This window comes from Elgaria multicarinata, chromosome 8 (genome assembly GCF_023053635.1).
Source record: "Elgaria multicarinata webbii isolate HBS135686 ecotype San Diego chromosome 8, rElgMul1.1.pri, whole genome shotgun sequence".
NCBI classification, from domain to species: Eukaryota; Metazoa; Chordata; class Lepidosauria; order Squamata; family Anguidae; genus Elgaria; species Elgaria multicarinata.
This window is the reverse complement of record NC_086178.1, coordinates 5,104,529-5,129,449: the sequence shown is the minus strand read 5'-3', so window position 1 is coordinate 5,129,449 and position 24,921 is coordinate 5,104,529. Positions and strand designations below refer to the sequence as shown.

The following is a 24,921-nucleotide window of genomic DNA, read 5'->3' as shown; positions in this document are numbered from 1 at the left end:
TCCAAAGACCTGTTGACACTGATTCGGGATTATTGCTGAGTGTGCTAGAATGGACCATCATGTACCACTCAGAGTTCCTACTCAACTGGCCTTATAGCAGCTGCTGAACATCCTGCCATCCCCCGGGATGGTAAAGCCATTATGATATCAAGGAGCAGGCCTTCTTAAAATGGCTGGGCTAATTCCATTTTGTGATATAAAAGCTAGCGGTCTAATGTTGAAATTCTGGAAAGCTCTTAAGATGATGACAATAAGAATCTGGTTGTGTTATCAGGACCTAATTTGTTACTGCGAAGTCATGCATCTAATTATATGAAATCAAGGCAAGACATCCCTCCTCTTCTCATTTTGGACAAGCAATGCTTTTTTTCAGTCTGACCTGCAAAGCAACTTGAGAATTTAAAGCGAGAACGCTGGTACAACGACATTAGCTTGGATGTCTAAATTGTAACCTTTCAGTTCAAATACCACAGGCCAGATTTAAAACAGCACAGTTCTTAAGGACACAAGCAGGACATTGTTCAAGCTTATATTCCAAGAATAACCCCCCAAACTGGCTGAATGTCTTTATTTCTTAGAAAGACAGAAAGGCCGTATTTTACAGATGCTTGACCTTTTCCTTCTCCCTTGGGCATTAGAAATTGCCGTGATAGTATACTGGGTGGGGTTGTGCTAAAGGCCTTATGTCCTAAATCTAACGTATTATTATCAGAAGAAATGGCTGGACTAACAAAAGCCCTATGAAGAGAGACTGAAAGAACTGGGCATGTTTAGCCTGGAGAAGAGAAGATTGAGGGGAGACATGATAGCACTCTTCAAATACTTAAAAGGCTGTCAGGATCTCTTCTTGATCTTCCCAGAGGGCAGGACACGGAATAACGGGCTCAAGTTACAGGAAGCCAGATTCCGGCTGGACATCAGGAAAAACTTCCTGACTGTTAGAGCAGTATGACAATGGAACCAGTTACCTAGGGAGGTTGTGGGCTCTCCCACACTAGAGGCCTTCAAGAGGTAGCTGGACAACCATCTGTCAGGGATGCTTTAGGGTGGATTCCTGCATTGAGCAGGGGGTTGGACTCGATGGCCTTGTAGGCCCCTTCCAACTCTACTCTTCTATGATTCTATGATTTTAATGGAGATTCACTGCCGTTTTTTTTGTTGTGCAAGTGCTGGCAGATGACTTTGTAAAAGTAAGAGCTACAAGCAGTTGTACAAGTGAAACCTTAAGCTGGATTCTCCCCTTGCACATAATTCAGAACTTGGCTTCCTCTAGCGCAACATCATTTGCACTATTGGAAGGACACTGTAGTATATGACCCCAAGAAATGTCTCCCTCTGAGGCTTGGTGGATGTGTTTAAGTTTACAGCCAGTGTCCAACTGCTAATGAGACAATATTTGACAGACTAAAACAGAGGATGCGAAAACAGAATGACGAAAAGGCAACCCTTAAAAACAAGTAAGGATGGATTAGATCTGTATAACAAGGGGGTAAAAAAACCTGCGTGCATTTAAATGATATCCAAGCACCATATACTGTATTTCTTCGATTCTAAGACACACTTCCCCCCCCCCCCCCATATAAACATCTCTAAAAACAGGGTGCGTCTTAGAATTGCGGATGCAATTATTATTCTTAGAATCAAAACTTTTTTTTCTGTTGGTGGTACTGAAATTACTGTGCGTCTTACAATCGATGGTGTCTTACAATCGAAGAAAAATACGGTATAAAGAATAAAAGTTGACAAAACCATTCCAGCTCCTTGTTTTAGTCTTTTGTATGTTTGTGGCAAATTAATTTTGGATTGGATGCCGTGTGGGAAATTGGTTCTTGTCTGAAAGGACTGGCTGCGTAACTCACGGCTCTTGTTTTATTCATGCTTGCCTTACTAAGGCAATGAATAACTTGATAGTCTAAACAGGGTCTCGTTACCACAGAACTGCACAGTGGCATACCTACTTCACATTTAATCCAAGTACCATGAGCCATTTCACAAGGGAATGCGATATTATGGAACACATAAAACAGCATGCTGTATTCCCCAGTACTTACTCTGTCATGCATGAATTATCTCCGCTAGCTTTAAGGGTTACATCAGTACCAATGTTAAGAATGGTTGTTCTTAATTAGGATTTGAAACATGGTTAACCAGGGACCAACAAAACAGGACGTGGTGCAATAGCACCCTCCCACCCATGTTCCCCAGCAACTGGTGCTTACAGGCTTATTGCCTCGGATACTGGAGGTATCCAAGCGTAGCACTGGGGCTCCTCAAAAAACTAGTTTAATCAAATAATAAAAGCCACTGCAGGTAAGAAACATCAACACAAAGAATAAGAATTTCACAGGGGCACGCACACATATGCAACCAATTTAAAAGGAAGCACCACCTCGTGAGATATGCGCCGTTGTTCAATATATGCCATGAACTGTGAGCTGAGGCTGTCTGACTCCATGCACTTGGGTTGCCTCACCTCTTCCTCCTCTTCTTCAGTGACAAAGCTGTCAATGAAGTCAATCTGATCCAGATCATGTTCCACTTGACATATATAAAGAAAAGGACCATGATTAGATAAACAGCAGACGGGTGGGGTGGGATGGAGGAAGCAGCAACAGAAGTCAAACTGCAGCCACAGCCTCAGCAAGTACATTTTTTCCCCTCCCAGGACCTCCACCTGATTTGATATTTATTCAAGACTGAGGAATGTCTTGTTGCAGACTGGCTTATACAACCAATGAGAAAATATCCACCTTTATAAAAAGTGATGCCTGGGAGGAGATTTCCAATGTTTAAATCTTAAACAAAAGACCATTTATACTTTTGAATACATTAGAAAGTAGAACCCTACAATATAGGGGTTTTATTAGCCACTAAGGCAGCCTTCCTCAACCTGGGGCGCTCCAGATGTGTTGGACTGCATCTCCCAGAATGCCCCAGCCAGAGCTGGCTGGGGCATTCTGGGAGTTGTAGTCCAACACATCTGGAGCGCTCCAGGTTGAGGAAGGCTGCACTAAGGGAACCAGAAGTGAATGGATTACAGCAATTGTCTTAGGTAGTGCCCATTACGCTGAAAGACGCCTTGCAGCACACCTGCGTTGAATTCTCAATCAGTCATGCGTAACAATATAAGTCTCTCAGAACCATTTTTAATGTTACATTTTGCAGAGGCAGGTTGATATGACTGTTTCCTACGTGTCTAAAAGGGTACTTTGAATTGCACAAGTTTCTGGCTTCTATTCTACCTGCAAACTCAGATGTACACATTAAGATACACAAAGACACTAGACTGGCCAACTGAATCTGCAAATAACTTGTGGGAATGGCCTTTGGTGTGTACGACTCTTGTGCAAATAGTAAAGATGCTAAGTTCTTTACAACTCTACTTTCTGTTTGCTAACTTCAACTATGAAATGAGAAATGGAGGAAGAGAAACTAGAACAAGAGCATAAAGCACAGAAGAGACCGCTTACCTTGATTCCCCCATTCATTATCTTAACTTGGGCATATTATTATTATTAATCACTGCTCCTATAAATTAAGCAAGGCATTGCCATTTTAGTGCCACAACAAACTTTATGAAAATACTGCATTTGATACAGTATCCAGAATAGGGATTCCCATCCTTTCAGAGCCATTGAGCTCATTTGCATGTAACAGCAAGTTGTGGGTTAATTAATTTAATCAACCATGATTTGCTGTGGCATATGCCAGGTGTATTCCACCACCATTTTGTATATGCAGCCTCCAATTTGGCCGACCGGAGGTTACTATGTGACATCCAAATCCAGACAATATAGGTTAACTGTGGGTTAAAAAACCCATAGTTAACCTAACTCCTAATTGCCCATGGCCTGGTGCTGGATTAACTCTGGATTATTTAACTCCCAAACAACCCAGAGTTCCTAGGTTTGGCTGTGATGTTACTGGGTTAGCTGAAATCAGAAATGACTCGTGCACTCTGCTCATCCCCACAATTCCTGGGATAAACAATCCAGGAATTGCTGCCATGACATGAGAACTTGGTCAAAGTGGAGGAGAGCTGGGAATTTGAAAAGGGTGCTATGCTAGACGCAAGTCAAACTCAGACTCAATTTCTCTCAGTTAAAAGCTACTAATTCACTCTATTTCCTAGTCCAAAAGTACTCAAAGTTTTATAGCTGCTTATGTAATATTGAACATTCATTAATACTGTATTTCTTCGATTCCAAGACGCACTTTCCCCCCCATATAAACATCTCTAAAAACGGGGTGCGTCTTAGAATCGCAGGTGCGTTTATTATTTCTTAGAATCAAAGCTTTTTTTCTGTTGGTGGTACTGAAATTAGTGTGCGTCTTACAACTGATGGCGTCTTACAATCGAAGAAATACGGTATGTTCTGAGAGAGGAGGAGGAGAAGACTGATGTCCAGAATGGCTGGAACCATTTGTTTGCTCTTCCTGTCCCAGAACTGCTTCTATTACCACCCACTTCTACCTAGCTGCATCTGAGGGACAGGGAGACAGCAAAGCTCTTCCATGTCATTTGACTCTTCTCCCTCACTGAACTGTCTTACAGCAGTTACCACAGATCTGCAACCATATTGGGAAGGAAGGGACACAGATGAGAACTACAAGTTCAACCGCAGCTTTTAAAGCTCAGCTAAAAACTTTTCTTTTTCCTAAAGCTTTTAAAACTTGATTTTGTTCTGACTTTATACTGTTAGTTTTACCCTACCCAGTGCCTGTTTGCTTTCTCTTCCCCTCCTTATTGTTTTATCATGGTTTTATTAGAATGTAAGCCTATGCGGCAGGGTTTTGTTATTTTATTGTTTTACTCTGTACAGCACCATGTACACTGATGGTGCTATATAAAATAATAATAATAATAATAATAATAATAATAATAATAATAATATGTCCAAACGATAAACCTGCTGAAATATTCCAATTGTTCACACACCACTAAGTCTTACACATCTCTTCATCATCCAGCAAGTAAATAAGTAATGCTCAACAGCTGGAAACAGACTTATCAGATATTAATGAACACAACCGAAATAGCAGACTTTGTCCCAGATATGTTGACAGTTAAAGAAAGCAGCACTGACTCAAGTTTAATGTAGTTAAATAATGTAGCTAAAAGCTTTGAGGGCTTTTAAAGTCAACAGGTAAACTATAATAACTATGGCCTTAGCTAGACCGAAGGTTTATCCCAGGGTCATCCCTGTTCATGTAAATGAAACACAGGATTTCCCGGGAGCAGGCAGGGACGATACCGGGATAAAACTTAGGTCTAGCTAAGGCCTATGTTTAGTTCTTGTAGCAAACTTTAACAGAAAAATTTAGATGTGGCTCTGCTCATGGTCTGAGAAATACAGAGGGACATGGCTCTGATTAAATGTATAGACACCTCTCGGACAGAGAGCACTACAGTCTTTCCCACAGTCACGCACCGAGGGAGCAACTAAATACACATTAAGAATAAAGGTCTCCAATGAGTGCTATTTACCTCCACCATTGGTGACAACTGTGCTTCCTCTATGGTCCTGGTACTGACTCTCTCTTCTCAGTCTCTGTTCTTTTGTGATTTCTGCCACCCGCAGAGGAAGATCAGAAAATTCATCTGTAGGCTTCATTAAAAAACAACAAACAGATGATCAAGAAACATACTTGCTGCCTCGCATGCTCTTTTATCGAGCTTTTTAAAATAGGATCTTCTGCACCCCAATACCTTCACAGAAAGAGCTCCTTCCTAAGTCACAACAGAAGTTTAAAACATACAAAGACAAAAACGAGTACATGAGACACTTACAAGACTTCTTGAATGTTATGTTGGCTTTTCTCCATTGCTATTCATTGCTAGGGAACAGCTTGACTGTGGGTTTGTAGGCAGACACTGCCTCACAAATTAAGCACACTAAGGGACAGTACCATGTACATTGATGGTGCTATATAAATAAATAATAATAATAAGTCATTCCAATGGAAAGTTCTTTCATCAGTTAAGCTTATCATTCCTTTCTATGTATTTGCATAGCTGGACAGAACTGGATCATAGAATAGTAGAGTTGGAAGGGGCCTACAAGGCCATTGAGTCCAACCCCCTGCTCAATGCAGGAATCCACCCTAAAGCATCCCTGACAGATGGTTGTCCAGCTGCCCCTTGAAGGCCTCTAGTGTGGGAGAGCCCACAGCCTCCATAGGTCATTGGTTCCATTGTCGTACTGCTCTAACAGTCAGGACGTTTTCCTGATGTCCAGCTGGAATCTTGATCCTCATCAAGTGTTCCAAAGCTCCCACCAGCTTCTAACAATAGAATTCCATGCTCTCAAACAATTAGACTGACCTCTCCCAAACTCCAGTGATTATAGTACCAAACTTTGAGGCCAGCTCTGGAACACAAAATCATATCCTAAAGTTTCTTAAGCAACATTTGGGTATTGGGCTAGGAAATAAGAACCAGAAGTACAGCTCATGTCCCTCAAAGCTACTCAGTAGTATAGGAGCAATTTCGAGTATTTATTTTTTATTATTTTATTTGCAACATGTACATACTGCTGAATATAATAGAATCTCTCAGCGGTTCCCAAAATTAAAATGGTAAAATGATCTATGAAGTTTCTGCTGCAAGGAAATTAACACGGGTATGTCCGAAGATTAAATGTGCCTGGTTACTGCACCCTCGTCTGTGAAGTAATATGCTATTACATTAAAAAAAACACTAGTCAAATGTTCCACATATTGAGGAATAGACAAATGATTAAAATATTTCCCCAGCATGGAGTTTTACAAAACTTTTGGAAGCACTATGAGCTACAGCTCATAGAAATATTCCAGGTGTATTATCTTGGTTCGTTAACTAACATTAAGCCAGAGTTCCCCAGTTCAGACATAACAGGGAAATCTCACAAAAGGCAAGCCAGGATCAACATGGTGAAGCCAGTATGTGATGGAAGGAAAAACTGATGAAAATGTCAACCCAGTGTGTGGCTGCTGTGAAAAAGGTAAACTCGATGTTAGGCATAATTAGGAAAGGAACTGAGTATAAAACTGTCAATATAGTACTGTCCTTATACAAATCTATGTGACAAAACTTAGAATACTATGTGCGCAGTTCTGGTCACTGCACCTAAAAACGGATATTGTAGACTTGGGGAAAGTGCAGAAAAGGGCAACTAAAATGATCAAGGTGGTAGAGCAATTCCCCTATGAGGGAAGGTTACAACAGCTGGGATTGTTTAGCTTGGAAAAGGGCCAAGTATTTATTTATTTATTTATTGCATTTTTATACCGCCCAATAGCCGAAGCTCCCTGGGCGGTTCACAAAAATTTAGGGAAAAAGTAAGAGGGCACATGATAGAAATGTACAAAATTATACATGGTGTGGAGAATGGGGATCGGGAGACATTTTTCTCCCTCTCTCAGAATTCTAGAACCCAAAGGGGTCATCCCAAGAAGCTGAATGATGGGAGATTCAGAACAGATAAAAGGACGGACATCTTCACACAGCACATAGTTAAACGATGGAATTTGCTATCACAAGATGTAGTGATGGCCACCAGTTTGGATGAGTTTAAAAGGGGGTAAGACAAATTCCTGGAGAAGGCTATCCGTGGCTAATAGGCCTGATGGCTATATGCTGCCCACAGTATCAGAGGCAGTATGCCTATGTGCACCAGTTGGTGGGCTATATGGGCAGGAAGGTGCTCTTGCACTTGTGTCCTGCTTGTGGATTTCCCAAAGCCAGCTGGATGAATACCGTCGGAACTGAATACTGGATTCGATGGACCCTTGGTCTGAGCTGGCATCTCTTCTTTTTTTTCCTTTTTGTTCTTAACGTGGCCATGGCTTCATGACTGCCTTCTCTTACGTATATACACCCAGAAGACATTTAAAATCCTCAGTGGAATTTATTTATTTATTTATTTATTGCATTTTTATACCGCCCAATAGCCGAAGCTCTCTGGGCGGTACACAAAAATTAAAACCACTAGGAACATAATAAAACATCCAACAAGCTGAAAACCCAAATACAAAATACAATATAAAAAGCACAACCAGGATAAAACCACACAGCAGGAATTGATATAGGATAAAAATACAGAATTAAAACAGCAAAGTTTAAATTTAGATGTTAAAATACTGAGAAAATAAAAAGGTCTTCAGCTGGCGAGGAAAAGAATACAGTGTAGGCAAGAATACAGTGTAGGCGCCAGGCGGACCTCTCTGTGGAGTTCGTTCCACAGCCGGGGTGCCACAGCGGAGAAGGCCCTCCTCCTAGTAGCCACCTGCCTCACTTCCTTTGGCAGGGGCTCATGGAGAAGGGCCCCTGTGGATGATCTTAAGGTCCGGGCAGGTACATATGGGAGGAGGCGTCCCTTCAGATAGCCTGGCCCCAAGCCGTTTAGGGCTTTGTATGTTAGTACCAGCACTTTGAATCGGGCCGGGACCTGGACTGGCAGCCAATGAAGTTGTAAAAGGACTGGCGTGATGTGATCTCGCCGGCCAGTGGAAGTCTTGCAGGACATTCCGGAATGAACAGAGTGTCGCCATGAAGAACCTCGACAGTGGGGCCTTCTCTTTAACAGCACCCACCATCTCGAAAACCTTCCCTCGTATGCTTCGGGAGGTGGAAAATGTAACATCCTTTAAACGCTTCCTGAAAACATATCTTTTCACACAGGAGTTCCCTGGACTGCAGCTGCTACTGGGTTTATTTTGGTTTTACACATTATTTTTAAAGTTTTAAAGCTTTACATTATGTTTTGATTTGTTGTGTTTTATGGCTTTAATTATGAACTGCCCAAAGAGCCTTGGCTATTGGGCAGTATAAAAATGCAATAATTAAATAAGTTCATAAACCATCATTTATAAAACCGAATGTACAAATGTGACCAGTCACAATAAAAGCATTGGCTTCGTCATCTTAAAAACCTCAAGTTATGAGAGGAACTATAAGACGTTCAACTCCGCCTCTATACACTTCACGTCTACTGAAAGGGAATCTACGGAATAATCTGCAAAAACCCAATATAGTCATTCCCTTCTTTCTTTTTTGCAAATTCCTTTGCCTACAACAGTTTCATTTCAAAGAAAATGTATTTGGTCCCTGTGTTTTTTTAAATTTAAAGCGTTTTGAAATGGGGAGCAGCACAAGCAAAATCATCTGAAAATCCCCACCTGACTTGAGGTTATCAGATTATTTTCAATCTAAGACGTGGAAATGACACGTTGGCCTCTGTCCTTCGGCCACGGCAAAATAAGCTGTTTCAAGATTATAGCCTTCTGAGTTTTAGCTACTAAGCCTTCTACTGTTGTTCGGTCTTGTTTTTTCCTTTTCATATATGCTACAATTATCCCCCAAACAAAAGCAAACCAAGCGCGCTTACTTCATTTCCTGACCACCTTTTGTCTCCGCTGTCCACACTATTGAAGCCAGAATCCAGTGCTCCGTAGGGTCGGCTGGAGTACAGTTCCTCGTGGCTGTCAAGCAGATAAAGTTTTGGTTATTGTCCAATAAAAGTAAATGAGAAATTCTTTGGGAAGATTAGACACCAAACAAAGCCAGGCGACATAGGGCTCATCGACACCAAGCAGGATATTCCACTATGAAAGTGGCATGAAAGCGGTAGATAAAAGGCAGGAGCCACACGACTGCTTTATAGCGGTATTGAAGTGCACTGACAACGGTTGGGGCCCTTTGACACAGACCATATACCACTTTCATAGTGCTGTATCCAGCTTAGTGTGGCTCATGCCTTTTATATACCGCTTTCATAGTGCAGTATCCTGCTTTGTGTAGAGGTGTCATGATGAAGAGGTGTCAGTGCACTTCAATACCACCATAAAGCAGTAGTGTGGCTCCTGCCTTTTATATACCGCTTTAATAGATGAGCCCAAACGCAACCTGTCAGTCATAATGCACTTTCCATGCACAATGTGATCCTCTTGAAGGATCACACGTAGTTTTCATGTAGTCTGAACCTGTATTTATATGGGATTCACTGCAACAACCAAGCAGTGAGTGCTTTTTAGGGCATGTAGGATTATTCATTCATTTAATTTTCTACATTGCCTTCCAATCCAAACAAGACAGTTTACAAAAAAACTTGAATGTGCTTACACTCAGATTTGATAAACTGATGCTGTACGCCACACCTCTATGTTACATATTAAGAATCCATAACCTGCTTCAAGCATGTTTTAAATAAGCCCCCAAGCAGGCTGAATGTAGCTTTTATCCATTAAACTGACAACTTCAATGCCATCAACTAGAGACAGACATTACTTATGGACTATTAGGAGTGGACTGAAGGATACAGAGCATAGTGTGTGCGTATATGCAGCAGTTTCTCTATTCTAAATGTACACAGTGACTAGACAGCTCAATACTGTGGTCATCACAGACATTGTATATGGGAACTGCCACAGACAGCGGCAATCTAACAATGGGACTTGTTTGACCCGCTGCAGATGGGAATTTAACAAAGGATCAACTATCCAACTAGCACTTGATGCCTCCGGGAGAACTGCAGCAAGACAGCAATAATGGTGAAAGTAGGAAATTCGGCACCGGATGGCTCCACCCAGACATCGCTAATTGCAGGTCACTCCATGGCTGGTTGTCACTTGCTTTAAAAATCACTTTCTTGGGGAACAATTTATAATCATTATTCTTTATATGGCACCACTGAGGGGATTGCAGTCTAAGCAAGGCAGATCTCAACAAGTGATTATTACAGAAAGTGTGCTGTAAACATCAATACCGCTGGCATTATGTACTCCAAGTAAGAGACATTAAATGAGTCAGGTTCTTGTTAATTTTAATTTCTATTGTGGAACAGAACTTCTGCATGTGTATCCAGCTTAGTGATGGTGCAGAAGACAACACAGCTGAACATTTGCAACTGTTACTTAGAGGGATACTCTGGGAAATCACACAAGCAGAGCTGCATGTACTCTGAATGTACCATGCAGGTGTTGAAGGACCCAGGGCCCATCATTCTGAGAATCTCCAGTTCTATTTTAAAAGAGCTGTTTCCAAATACCAGCAAGGATAGATTTGAAAACAAATGGGCAATGTGTGGAAAAGTTTCAGAAGTCTAAATAGTTAATACCCTTCATAGTTTTACTGCTTTTAAATTATATATCTCGTTTTAACTTGGTTTATGGTTTAATTTGTTTTTAGCTGTGTATATTTGCTGTTTTATACTGTATGCTTTTATCTGTACGCCGCCCTGAGACCTTATTGATATAGGGCAGGATATAAATGTTTTAAATAAATAAATAAATAAAATAAATAAATCCCTCTTCTTAGCACACCGAATACAATTTCTAGTAGTCATAGGGCAGTTTTTTCCGTATCTTGGCATAAGCTCTTCACTCTTCCTATGACTAATTAAAGAACAAATTATGCAAATATAAACAGATGTACTTAACTTGAATAATCTATGTTTTGCGGAATTCAACAGCAGTGTTTCCACCCCACCCATCCCCAGTATGCAGTGTACACAGACTTTCATGTGTAGGCCAAAGTCTGGAGCATTTAAGAGATTATCTTAATTGTTTCACGTTTTTGTTGTTTTTAAGGTCTCGTTGTACACAGAAGTGGTAAATAGTGATGTTGCCAAATTTCATAATTAGTCAGGTTGCTGGTCGAACTTTGCCTGTTCGTAATGCTTACCATTTTAACAAGCCTGGACCAGAGTTTTATGAATTTGCTATTAAGTGCAGAATTGAAGCTACTGAGCATGCTCAATCTGTATCTAAACAACACTATATGCACGCGTGTGCCAAATTGACTAGATTAAAAAATTTCCTTGCTTATGATAAACTGTGATATCACATCTCTGTCTTACTCTTGTAGGATCAGATCTGGGTCATCAGTGTTTGTACAGTACTTTCTTTGTAAGCACATACTTTACTTGTTGCTGCTGGTGGGTGGAGTGTTTCTGGGAGAGGCTGTGCAAAAACTACCAATCAGGAAAGGTGTACTTAACGTGGTGACACACGACATCATGACGCACTACACATTTCCAAACTGCACTTTGATATTATGCATGCACAAGTGCTCGTTTATGCAGAATGTGAGTTCGTTTTAAGGGAGAACTCTCATCTAAGCTTACATGGGTGAATTCGTTATAATCCATGGAAATAACGAATTCAGCCATCGTAGGTTCAACCATCACTAGCGGTAACCTATAAGGAATTCAAGTGGGGAAACGGAGAGTACAGGATGCTTTTTAAAAATTTGGTTGCATCCCCCTCCAGTGACACAACTGTCCTCAGGCCCCCTCCATACATCCAAATTCAAGATGTTTTTTTTTAATGCTCCTGTTAAAGAGATTTAACAGGAGCACATTCCACGGTACTGTTCTTTCAGGCTCTCTCTGCTTATTCCTTGCTCTTGTTCATGGCTCTTTCCCCATTTTTCCTCTCTATTGGTGGACTCCAAGGTTCTAACATCTTCTCCCTTTTTTCTTCTCATTCTTCTTTTGGTTTCATCTGTTCTTTAGGTTTCCAGAACTGCTTTCGTGCTCAGCTTCTCTGTTATTACTCATATTTAATTGGGATGAGGCATTTATTTATTTATTTATTGCACTTATATACCGCTCCCATAGCCGGGGCTCTCTGGGCGGTTTACAGAAATTCTAAAATTAAGATAAAAATGAGTATACAAAATTTAAAATTCCAAAACACGGAACATACACACATAAAGCATTAAAAACTGTTAAGAAAGAACTAAACATGTGGGTGATTAAGATGTGCCACCATATGCCTGGGCAAAGAGGAAAGTCTTAACCTGGCGCCGGAAAGATAGCAGCATTGGGTTTTGTTTTGTTTTTATTTATTTATTTATTACATTTTTATACCGCCCAATAGCCGAAGCTCTCTGGGCGGTTTTTTATAATTTGCATCAGTAATGCAAATAATGCAGTAATGCATTATTTGCATTACTGATGATTTTATTTAGCAGACTCCACTGAAAATAATTGTTTTTGAGGTGATATGAGTTGACATGAACGTTTCCTCTGTGGTATTAAATATGTGTGGGCCGTTTCAAACACGCAAGTCTCATTACTTCATATTGTAATTTTTGTGCAGTCAGCCTCGTGGGTCTCTACCTTTTTCTAGCTCACGCCATCACATTAACATTAGTGTGCCCAGAACCAAATCTGTATTGTTTCTACTCAAATCTCCTTTCTCCTCCTCACTATTCACAATTTTTTTTGTTTTGTTCTTGGCAAGCAGGATATAAGCAATGAAGGAAAGGAAACGTGCCTGCTGGTTCCTCACAAGCTTGAAGTCTCAGTGACCCAGTTCGCACATCACAACAACAAATTGTGGGTTATTTAACCCATGAATCACAGGGACACACACTGCCTCCAAGCCACTTCCAATTTCCATAATTAACATGAGATCAGAATTTGTGAGCATGACGTGTGAACCTGGAATCAATGGGTTGTGTATAGGCTAAACAAACCAGCAGTTAACCCATGGCTTGTTGTTGGGATAACCACTGGATTGTTCAGCCCCATTGGTCCAGGTTCGCATGTCATGCTCACAACCTCTGATCAGGTCAAACGGAGGTTGTTTACAGAAAAAGGAAGCTGCTTGCAACTTCCACATTACTCAGGTTTTATGTTGCATTAGAGTGGCCTTTTTCCTTCTACTGACTCCTTTGTTTTATTGTGTTTGCAATAGATTTAGATTGTAAGCTTTCTGGCAGAGACTATCTTCCTTTTAATCTTGGTTAAGCATCCAAGTACATCCTTGCGCACTTGATAAATAAATATCCCTATGAAGCATAATGCACGGCAAATGTGGTACACTCAGATGTTTGAGTCTTGAGTTCAGACTACGTCATTAGCACACCTCACCATCATTTTTATCACACATTTCATGTGGAAAGTGTCACCCAATCCCTAAATAAAACTTTGCTCCCTTTATACGATTCCATTTTACTTCAGGCAATTCTACCAAATGCTTTCCTAACCAATAATGACCAGATGTCTGAGTTGTTTTCAGTTCCACTGCCAACACCCCGACTGCAGATACTCTCTGAAGCCTGTTATCTGCTTCACTGATTCTGTTCTTTCAGTTCAGCTTCTGAATGGAACTCAGCTGCTCCAAAGCACCTGTTTTTGTCTCTATTCTGCCAGAAGTACCTGCAGGCCGACCAAGCCTGGTCTTTGCACCTTTCTCCAGCTATTTCCAGTGGGTACCAGCACCTCAGCCTTAAATGTCTACATTCTCCCTCCCCACCCAATGGCATCCATTTTGGGAGCTCATTCATGATGCCCACGCTCAGCTTTGAAAACAAGCTATAGCTTTGAATTGTCAAACTTGTAGTGATGCAGAAGTCCAAATTCATATTATAAGTTGCCTCTAGTCTACTAACTGGGGGCAAATACCAAGCGTCCTCTGGTGAGTCCTCTTACGTAAGCTACATGTCGTGATTCAGGAAACAGCAGCTAGTTCTCAGTGACAGGAAGCCCATCATTAAAGGCAAGAGTCAGAGATTGCCACAAGCACAGCTGCTGAAGGGCAGTGCTTCCTGCATTTCCCAGCCTTCAGGCTGCATACTCCTTCTGCCACCCCCACCCCCGGTTGTCCTGCTGAGCAACCTAAAGCAGAAGAACTCACTGCTGGTGCTTCACTGGGCTTGCCTGGTCAGGAGCAGGCGGCAAAACAGGCATTGCCCTATCACACTACACACCCCAAACAAAGCTTAATTTTGATCTCCTTTCCAGAGCACAAGGCCATCGGCTTCCATTGCCAAGCTGCAGGGCATTCCAACTTCTCTTTGGGGGGGGGGTTCCACAAACTGTCTCTGGGCCTATTAGCCAAAAGTTATTTATACTAGCGAGCAAGAAAATAATAAAAGCGCCTTTGAACGCATGCAATGTGCCTTTCCCTTTCCACCCAGTGAGTGGCAGCCTGCCCCTCCCACAGGCTAGCAGCATATATGGCATTGCTCCAATAAGCCTGAGTGCCTGGCAGACACCTTTCTGAAACCTAAACACTGCCCCCTCTTCCTTAGCAAGCCCCATCAACCATCTGCTTTCAAAACAAGAGATGTAAAAGGGAACTGATATTAACCTCTCAGTCAATTTAGAGAGCAAACCTGCCACGTTCCTAAAAAAAAAACCCAAATCTACCTGCAGTTGGACTGACCATGTTGACTGGGGGATATTTGGAAGGAAAATGTTTTCTGGGTGAAGGGTGGAGGAAAGTGCTAAGGGAGGGGAGCGTAATAGACCACATAGGGGAAGCAGCTTTGCATATGGAGAGGGACAGAAAGGAACCGAGCAGCACCAGAGAGAAACTGAAAATGGTACAACCATGGCTTTGCCCTTTCAACCCAGCAATCAGACCTGCAGTATTCCCAGAAATGGAAGGAAGGGAAAAGGAAGAAACCCTTGCAGATGCCGTTTAGAAGATGAACTCTCTTCCAAAAGGCTAATTCTTCTGGCAGGCTAATTTAGCTGTTGTAATATCTCTGGCCATTTTAGCTCACCAAGATAAAAGACTTCCTTGCCCCTTGTTGGTGAGTGGTTTTGTTGAAGGCTGCCTTTCCTCACAGACCAGACAAGGAACTCTCTGGCTTGTTCATCAAGTTCCCTTTCTCATTTAGACACGGGCACAACCACACTAGCTTGCTTGTTTTATTTACAGTTCTCCAGCTTATATTTCATTCACTTCAATCTTCCACTGCCTAAGGTACAGCAATGCTCTGCAGAACGTTTCCCATGTATTCCCTTCTCTTTTAGCTACTTTGCGTCCTTCGGCACTGTATAATCTGAACACAAACTGTACTCCCAGAGCCCATCATCTTAATTTAGCAACTCATGTTGTGGCTGACTGCTGAGAGATGTATGCTACTGGGCTAAGCCAAAAAGAAAGCCTGCCAAGAACAACACAGCTTGATGAGGGGGGAAAGAGATCAGCGTTTACACCTGCGGTTAGACTAGGGAAGTTATACAACCCTGCACAAAAGGTTAAAAACACAGAGCAACATTATCTGGTGATTTCACCCACCCACCCTCAATGTCTTAGTAGAGAAAACAAAGGGCTAAAACTTCTCCAAACGCTCCTTAAAACATAGTTAACTTGAGTTCTGCGCAGACTTACCAAGAGCCAAACCCCATCGGCCGTCTGTCGTAATCTGGAAGTTCTGGTGCTACTTTGCATGCTTCCATGTTCAGGTACTTAAAAATGTGGACTTTTCCTTTTATGCATATCTGAAAGGGGGGGAAAGGAAGCAATAAAAGAACATTTGAGAAAGATACAGGAACAATTACTATCTGCTCTGCCTTACAAATGACCATGTGTTAGATTTGTATCTTTATATTTTAATAATGAAGAACAAAAAAAACCACAGCCCTGCTTTTTTTAAAAAAGAAAAAGCCTACACCCAAAATTTAACAGACCAAAAGTTGTTGTTTTTGGCCTGGAATCCACAATTAATCTGCTCTGAGTTCTTCAGAAAAACAAATATAGAAGTGTTATAGCTAATATTATATACTTGCAATTACTTTAAAATCTAGTATTTGTATTCCATGTTTTCTTTTCTAAGAAACACCAATGAGGTTAATGTAATTAAACATGATTATAAAGATAAAAACAAGAATTCAATAGTAACACCACATGCCCGAAATCTAACTGGATTTTACTCTTTCATTTGACTGCAGCATCAAGTTCTGGCAGGGTGGAACTTTATAAAACTCAGGTCTTTCCATTTTAATGCAATGAACATAAGAACGTAAGAACAGCCCTGCTGGATCAGACCAAGGGTCCATCTAGTCCAGCACTCTGTTCACCAACCATCGGCCAGGGACCAACAAAGCAGGACATGGTACAACAGCACCCTCCCACCCATGTTCCCCAGCAACTGGTGCACACAGGCTTACTACCTCAAATACTGGAGATAGCACACAACCAACAGGGCAAGTAGCCATTGCTAGCCTTTGCCTCCAGGAATTTATCCAACCCCCTTTTAAAGTTATCCAAATTGGAGGCCATCATGACATCTTGTGGTAGTGAGTTCCATAACTTAACTACTGAGAGCACATTGGAGTGGTGGAAGGCAGACATTCTCTACGTCTAAGAGGTTAACATTCCCTCTACAAGCCCTCATGGCTCTTGCAATCATGGTAGGGACAGGGGTCTGATTCAACTATCCTGGCTGCAAGAGCTAAAGCCATCAGCTACAAGGCAGTAAGCCTGTGTGCACCAGTTGCTGGGGAACATGGGTGGGTGAGTGCTGCCTCCTTTGTGTCCTGAATACATGAATGAATGGTGTGGAGAATGTGGATAGGGAAACATTTTGCTCCCTCTCAAAATACTAGAACCTGATGTCATCCTGTGAAGTTGATTGGTGAGAGATTCAGGACAAATAAGAGGAAGTACTTCTTCACACAGCCCAGAGTTAAGTTATGGAATTCACTACCACAAGATGTAGTGATGGCCACCAACTTGGATGGCTTTAAAAGGGGGGTTGGATAAATCCCTGGAGGCAAAGGCTATCAATGGCTACTAGCCCTGATGGTTGTGTGCTATCTCCAGTATTCGTGGCAGTAAGCCTGTGTGCACCAGTTGCTGGGGAACATGGGTGGGTGAGTGCTGTCTCCTTTGTGTCCTACTTTGTGTGTCCCTGGTTGATGGCTGGTGTGCTGGACTAGATGGCTGGAGTGCTGGACTAGATGGACCCTTGGTCTGCTCTTCGTATGTTCTTACGAGAATGAGGTCTACTGCAAGGCCATCTGGACTCGATGGCCTTGTAGGCCCCTTCCAACTCTGCTATTCTATGATTCTTTGATACCACTATTGCTGAAGGCTCTATAACACCCTCCGCCATGAGATGTGGAACTGCTATTCTGGAGAGGATGCAAGACATTAAAGAATAATAATCTGGAAGGTGTTTTGAACCGCCCAGAGAGCTTTGGCTATGGGGCAGTCTAGAAATGTAATGAATAAATAAATAAAATTTGGCTGCTGTAAATTTGGCTGCCTTCCTGTGGCTCAGCCCCCATCAGAAAGTGGACAGCGACATTCTGCACTAGATGAAGGTATCTCCTTCTGTTTAATGAGGACTACATATCTGGTACATAATGTTTGCATCAAGAACAACCAAATTCAGAAATCGGAAGAAATTATATAAATCAAGCAGGCTTACATAGTCTTGCTAATTATATGCAATTTTATCTCATTTGCCATGACAAGGGAGGAGCAGCAGCTGAGAGCCCCCTCCCTCCTGCTGTCAACTGACACTGCAGAGGCCACCAGTGAGGGAGGAAGCAGCAGCCAGGCACCTCTCCACCGTGCCTGGGTCCAGCTCCAGCTGAGAGCCCCCTCCCTCCTGCTACCAACTGTCTCTGCAGAGGCCACCAGTGAGGGAGGAAGCAGCAGCCAGGCACTTCTCCACCATGCCTGGGTCCAGCTCCAGCTGAGAGCCCCCTCCCTCCTGCTACCAACTGTAACTGCAGAGGCCACCAGAGAGGGAGGAAGCAGCAGCCAGGCACCTCTCCACCGTGCCTGGGTCCAGCTCCAGCTGAGAGCCCCCTCCCTCCTGCTGTCACCTGTAACTGCTGAACTTTCCAACTAAGATTGTAGTGCCTGAGTTTGCTTTCCTTCCCCCCCTCCTCCTCCCTCCCAATCCCCTTTCCTTTTGTGTCATGTCTTTTAGATTGTAAGCCTGTGGGCAGGGACTGTCAAGAAATACTTTTGTAAGCCGCCATGAGAGCCTTTTTTGGCTGAATGACGGCATAAAAATCCTTAAATAAATAAATAAAAATAAATAAAACCCACAATTTGCTGCAGCCTACCCAGCATGTGCCATCACGATTTTGAATATGCAACCTCCGGTCAGCCTGATTGGAGGTTGCTCATGATGTGTGAATCCAGATACTATGGGTTAATGGGGTGGGTGGGTTAACAACTCACAGTTAACCTAAGAACTAATTATAGGTTACCTGTGGGTTGTTTAGCCCATGATTAACCTGCACTGTTTGGATTCACATGTCATGGAGCCACATATTCAAAATGGCAGCGACATCAACCCTGGCAAATTGTGGGTTAATTTATCCACAATTTGCCACTGTTGTGTGCGAACTGGGTCAAAGTGCCTTAGCTCCTTCTCAGAGATGGCCCATGAAGAGCACTGAGACACCATCTCCTAATTTGCGACTCGCTTTTCAGCTTCCAAAGTTTCACGGCATTTCCTGCACATTTCTCAAACTTACCATTCTTTTTCAAAAATGAAAGCTGACATTTCCAGCATGCTAAATTGTGTACCACAGCACATTCTCTGGTTGCTTGACACACTGCCAGAAGCGCAGAACACACATTGCCTGAGTTCTCATGAAAGCTGTCAGTCACTACCCATGCTGAAGAGAACGCTTGCTTCTAATTTCTGGGGTAAAGTACTGCAGGTTGCTTTTAAAGAAATTTCTGGTGAAATCTACTGCTGCCATTTGCTTCTTTTATTTCTATGTGATCAGCGACTTCCACTCTAACAGAAGACAGTGTAAGCTTTCTACGGTGTCAATTCCCTTCCTTATCATGTGGTACAACCCATTGTGTATGTTACAATCATATCCCTGGCTGCTTTTTTCAACTTTGCCATGTCCTCTCCCCTCTAGCTTTCCCCCCTATCTTTCTTAATTGTTAACTTTCTTTGCAGAGACATCACTTCTGTTCAGCACCTCACACACTGCAGGTGCAAAAGTATTTGTGCACAGCCATTTCTGAATGCATTTGACAGCAGTGGTTTGTGCACACTATCCACTGCATACAATATCCTCTTGATCACAGTAGCAGCAAAATGAATAACAGAATAGTAGAGTTGGAAGGGGCCTCTAAGGCCATTGAGTCCAACCCCCTGCTCAATGCAGGAATCCACCCTAAAGCATCCCTGACAGATAGCTGTCCAGCTGCCTCTTGAAGGCCTCGAGTGTGGGAGAACCCACCACCTCCCTAAATGAGTGGTTCCATTGTCGTACTACTCTAACAGTCAGGAGGTTTTTCCTGATGTACAGCCAGAATCTGGCTTCCTGTGACTTGAACCCATTATTCCGTGTCCTGCACTCTGGGAGGATCGAGAAGAGATCCTGGCCCTCCTCTGTGTGACAACCTTTCAAGTCTTTGAAGAGTGCTCTCATGTCTCCCCTCAATCTTCTCTTCTCCAGGCTAAACATGCCCAGTTCTTTCAGTCTCTCTTCACAGGGCTTTGTTTCCAGACCCCTGGTCATCCTCATTGCCCTCCTCTGAACCCCCTCCAGCTTGTCCGCATCCTTCTTGACGTGTGGTGCCCAGAACTGGTTGGCCATTTTAGTTACCCAATTCTAAGGTTTAAACAGCGTAAGTAGAAGTAGTTCCTATGGATTGGCCACTCTCCAGAATAAATTCTATGCTTGTCTCCAAAGAGCACATCAAGGGAAGCCTTTTAACAATGATCAAATAATCCAAAAACATCAGGTGCCTTGAATTATGCTAAAATTAAAAGTTTCCCACTCCCGGACTTCTCTGATACGTTTCGAGAAAATGTATTGTGGTCAAGATTAGTGTTTTAACATTTGATCATACATTACCTGTGCAGGGGGTGACTGCAGTGGGTTGTTATCTAGGGTGATTGTCTGTAAGTGCCTGAGGTTCCGGTAACAAACTGGGATTGTTGTGATTTTATTGCAGGAGAAATCTAACCGAATCAAAGGCAGCTCTGCAAGCTCTGCAGGAGTAGAGACACACACAGACACATACATAAAAAAAATATGTTGTAGTCAACTCGTTGTAGGAGAAACAAGGCATTCCTATGTAACAAGTAGTGGATTTTGGGAAGTGTCCAGAAATTCTAGCAGTTGCACACAGCTTCTTCCCTGCATTTCTTACCTTCAGGTAAATGTACCAGGTGATTTCTTCTGAGGTTCAGGTCCCGCAGAGAATCCAGACTGCCAATCTGTGATGGAACTGTCTGTATTTCGTTACAGCTTACATCCTGGAAAACAGAGGAGCGAACAGAAACCTTAATGCTTTTCACATTGCACCTTGTTGAAGCAATTTCCTTCGCTCAGAGCCTTGGCTTGTAAATGAAAAGTCATGACCTTTAAGTCCAACCTAGGTAGGGGCTCATTCCTCTTTGGAGAATGTCAATAGCTCAACGGTATGTAACAGTAACATCCTACTTCAATCCCCAGCACCTCTCCAGTTAAAAGGATCTTAGGTAGCAGGGATGTGAAAGACTGCAGCCTGAGACTTTGAGGTGCTGCCACTGCCAGTTAAAAGTAGACCCTCCTGGGCTAGAAGGACCATGGTCTGACTATGAGTTTGGTCTTTCTTTCTTTCTTTCTTTCTTTCTTTCTTTCTTTCTTTCTTTCTTTAGAATATTTATATACCGCTCCCCATTGAAAAATTTCGGAGCGGTGTACAAGGTAAAATGAAAATAAAAACAGAATAAAACAGTTAAAACAAAATTTAAAAAGAAGCAAAAACAGAAATCCAAGGCTGCATGTTAAAGAAAGGCTTCTTGGAATAAAGATGTTTTCTGGAGGCGCCGAAAGGAGTACAAGGTCGGCGCCTGCCTGACCTCCAGAGGCAGGGAATTCCACAGGAGGGGGGCCACCATGCTGAAGGCTCTGCCCCTGGTGGATTCCAATCGGAGGATGGATCTATGTGGAACCACCAGGAGCAGGCCCTCGGATGACCTCAGTGACCGGGCAGGTTGGTAAGGGAGAAGGCGCTCTCTCAGGTATCCTGGTCCCAAGTTGTTTAGGGCTTTGTACACAAGTACTAGAACCTTAAACCTGGCCTGGTAGCTTTTTTTTACTAAAGCTGGCCGTGTGACAAAGCATTTAACTGACATATTTGGCACTGATCAACACCAAAAAGGCTGCTTTTGCATTTCTACAGTTTTCATGTTCCTTTATATTTGTATTTTTCTTTTACTGGAGAGAAATAGATGTAAGTGGACTTTCCCACCCCTCCTCCCCCCGGCACCTCCTCCCCTTGGCAGCTGCTCCAGCCCCTCAAAATAGAAGGCTGCTGAATGGGGTAGGCTGTGGTATTGGGGACTGAGAGGAAGAGGGTGGGGGGATTCTTGAAAATCAGGCAAAGGCACCTTCCCTGAGAGGAATTGATTTTAAGCGCATGCCACCCTGGGATGCTTGTGCTGAAGGGCAGCTCATAATTTTACCAAATAAATAAATAAATAACATACTGTATAGTCCTGAGTTTTGACTGGCGGTAGTGTTTCATTTATAAATATAACGTTATGATACAGGCACAGCAATTTACACCTCATTTAAACATGGATAATTGCTGGAATCCAATGTCACACTGACTTCCGCTTGCACAACAGGATTTCCCTATTATTTCCTCTTCTCTGCAGCTTCCTGCGTGCCCCCAAATCTGGTCTGTGGAATTCCCCCAACCCTATGGAGCAGACTGGGGTAGGGGTGGGGAGAGGAAATCCATTTTCAACCTGCTGGCGGAACAACGTTTCTATCCAAGCCATGAAGTTCAGAGATTAGTTATGAGCCAAGTTCCATTTCCAAGATAGATGGCTTGAAAAACCTGCCAGTTGACAAGATTCTGGATCAAGCAACCTGCTCGCCTAAGCAAATTGCGAACTACAGAGTTAATGGATACATTTATTTACTTTTGCTCATATGCATATTAAAACCAGCAAGTAGGCTGCTACCAAAATGGCTAATCCTTTACTGGTGACATACTTCTGAAGCAGACTATACAGCCCAAATATGCATTTTTAGAAGTAATGCTCTCAGTTTATATTTTTGTAATATTAAACCTCAACATTTATCTAAGGCCATCTTCAAAATGCACCTAAAAATAGTGCACCAATACAACTACAGAAGACTGAAATAATAAATACCAAACAAATGGCTAGGTACAACCATTTAGCTGACCCTTCTCCTCAAGCTATAAGCTTGGAGCAAACAGAGGAGGGCAACCAGGATGATCAGGGGTCTGGAAACAAAGCCCTATGAAGAGAGACTGAAAGAACTGGGCATGTTTAGCCTGGAGAAGAGATGGAGGGGAGACATGAGAGCACTCTTCAAATACTTAAAAGGTGGTCACACAGAGGAGGGCCAGGATCTCTTCTCGATCCTCCCAGAGTGCAGGACACGGAATAACGGGCTCAAGTTAAAGGAAGCCAGATTCCGGCTGGACATCAGGAAAAACTTCCTGACTGTTAGAGCAGTACGACAATGGAATCAGTTACCTAGGGAGGTTGTGGGCTCTCCCACACTAGAGACATTCAAGAGGCAGCTGGACAACCATCTGTCGGGGATGCTTTAGGGTGGGTCCTTGCATTGAACAGGGGGTTGGACTCGATGGCCTTGTAGGCCCCTTCCAACTCTGCTTTTCTATGATTCTATGATTCTATGATTAAGTGCATTTTATGTCACCAAGTATCAAATTTATCTTTCAAGCACTGGAAGAGATGCAAAGTTGTCATTTTTAACAAGGAGAGAGAGAAAGAGAGAGGTCTCTTACTGAGTCAATCCAGGCTAGTAGATGCAATCCCACAATCACTGCCATAAGTAGATGAGGTGGGATTTCTAAAGATGCTACAACAGTGGCCACTCAGAAGTAAACACCCCCTAATCACTAACTTGGGGCAAGGCATAGTCATTATTAGGATAACTTTCAATTCAGGGAGGTACCCTCAACTTTGGCAGGCAATCTAATTTTAGCCACTGCCTTAATGTAACACATGATAAAGCACACAAATTATCAGTCAACAATACAGTGATAGCCTGCATATTTCTAATGCCAAAAGAGTGACGAAAGAATGATCAAAAATCACTTGTGCCTCTCCTTGGTATGTCAACACCTTACTGTTTAAACAAATTCAGCACTTACTTTAGCAACTGGCTATAAACCTAAACTAAAACCACAAGAATTTGGCAGCCATCCCACTCATTTCTAGGAGGCTAGAAGAAAGCAGCATGTCAGGGCTGTAAAAGTAAAGCACATTAATAGCGTTTAGCCTGTTCCCTTTGCAGCCATCACTGTCGTGTAAATAAATGGGTTCTGGCACACAGAGTGTGGATGACTTCAACTATATCAAGGTATTTACAGCGGAATTCTTAGCCTGATTACTCAACATATGGCCAGTACTTTGTGGCCATCCCTTCATACGCCATTGCTGCATCTCTGAATCCTAAAGGACATCTGTCTAGTATTAATCAGGTTGGACAAAAGCTGGTGCTTCATCTATAAACTCTAAATCCGCAAGGTTGACTGAATTAAGGAATTAAATGCTAAACTAGAAAATACTTATATACTTACAAGCTCCATCAGGTGCCTGAGATGTCCTATTTCTTCAGGTAGGGAGACCAACTTATTATTGCTTGCTATCAACACTTTCAAGGGTAGGTTGCACAAGTGAACTGGCAATGTTGAGAGCTGATTCCGGCTTTTCAGGAAGAGGAGAGAAAGCAAAAACAACAAGTAATCAGAAGAGAGATGAAGCATTACCAGTTCAGGTGCAACATGAGAAAAAAATCAAAATATAATCCTGTCAGAACAAAAGAAAACCAGGTCAGTTTGGGCACCTCAGCTTGACAGCCAGATCCCCCTTTTTCTGTGTGTTACTTCCAGTCTTGTCAAACAGTTAGGGAAACCCATTGAGATCCGCTATCCGTTTTGGCCAGGTTCAATTATTTATTCATTCACTCATCAGATTCTTTAAAATCATAATTAAGAGTAAAGGGCAATATTGTTAAGATTTCTCATCCTCTTCATCAGGGATGAGCAACTTGTGGCTAGGGATATCGGAGGGGTCTCTTTGGGGGGTGAAGCTCAACAGATTTTTTTCTGGCTCAGCTCTGCAGATTCTGTTCCATTTCCCTCTGCTCGTGTCATAGAATCATAGAATAGCGGAGTTGGAAGGGGCCTACAAGGCCATCGAGTCCAACC

General features: G+C 42.5%; 1 protein-coding gene across 1 annotated transcript in view; it reads right to left on the bottom strand.

The window, feature by feature from the left end:
* The window catches only part of LRCH3 (leucine rich repeats and calponin homology domain containing 3), a 116,485-nt gene that overhangs the window by 50,527 nt on the left and 41,037 nt on the right, over window positions 1-24,921 (bottom strand). The window contains exons 3-9 of the mRNA XM_063131753.1: window positions 24,292-24,418; window positions 20,869-20,974; window positions 20,571-20,707; window positions 16,114-16,223; window positions 9,369-9,462; window positions 5,489-5,609; window positions 2,474-2,538 (exon numbers count right to left, since the gene is read on the bottom strand). Of these exons, the coding sequence (XP_062987823.1) occupies window positions 2,474-2,538; window positions 5,489-5,609; window positions 9,369-9,462; window positions 16,114-16,223; window positions 20,571-20,707; window positions 20,869-20,974; window positions 24,292-24,418 (760 nt within the window). The remainder of the gene's footprint in view (window positions 1-2,473; window positions 2,539-5,488; window positions 5,610-9,368; window positions 9,463-16,113; window positions 16,224-20,570; window positions 20,708-20,868; window positions 20,975-24,291; window positions 24,419-24,921) is intronic.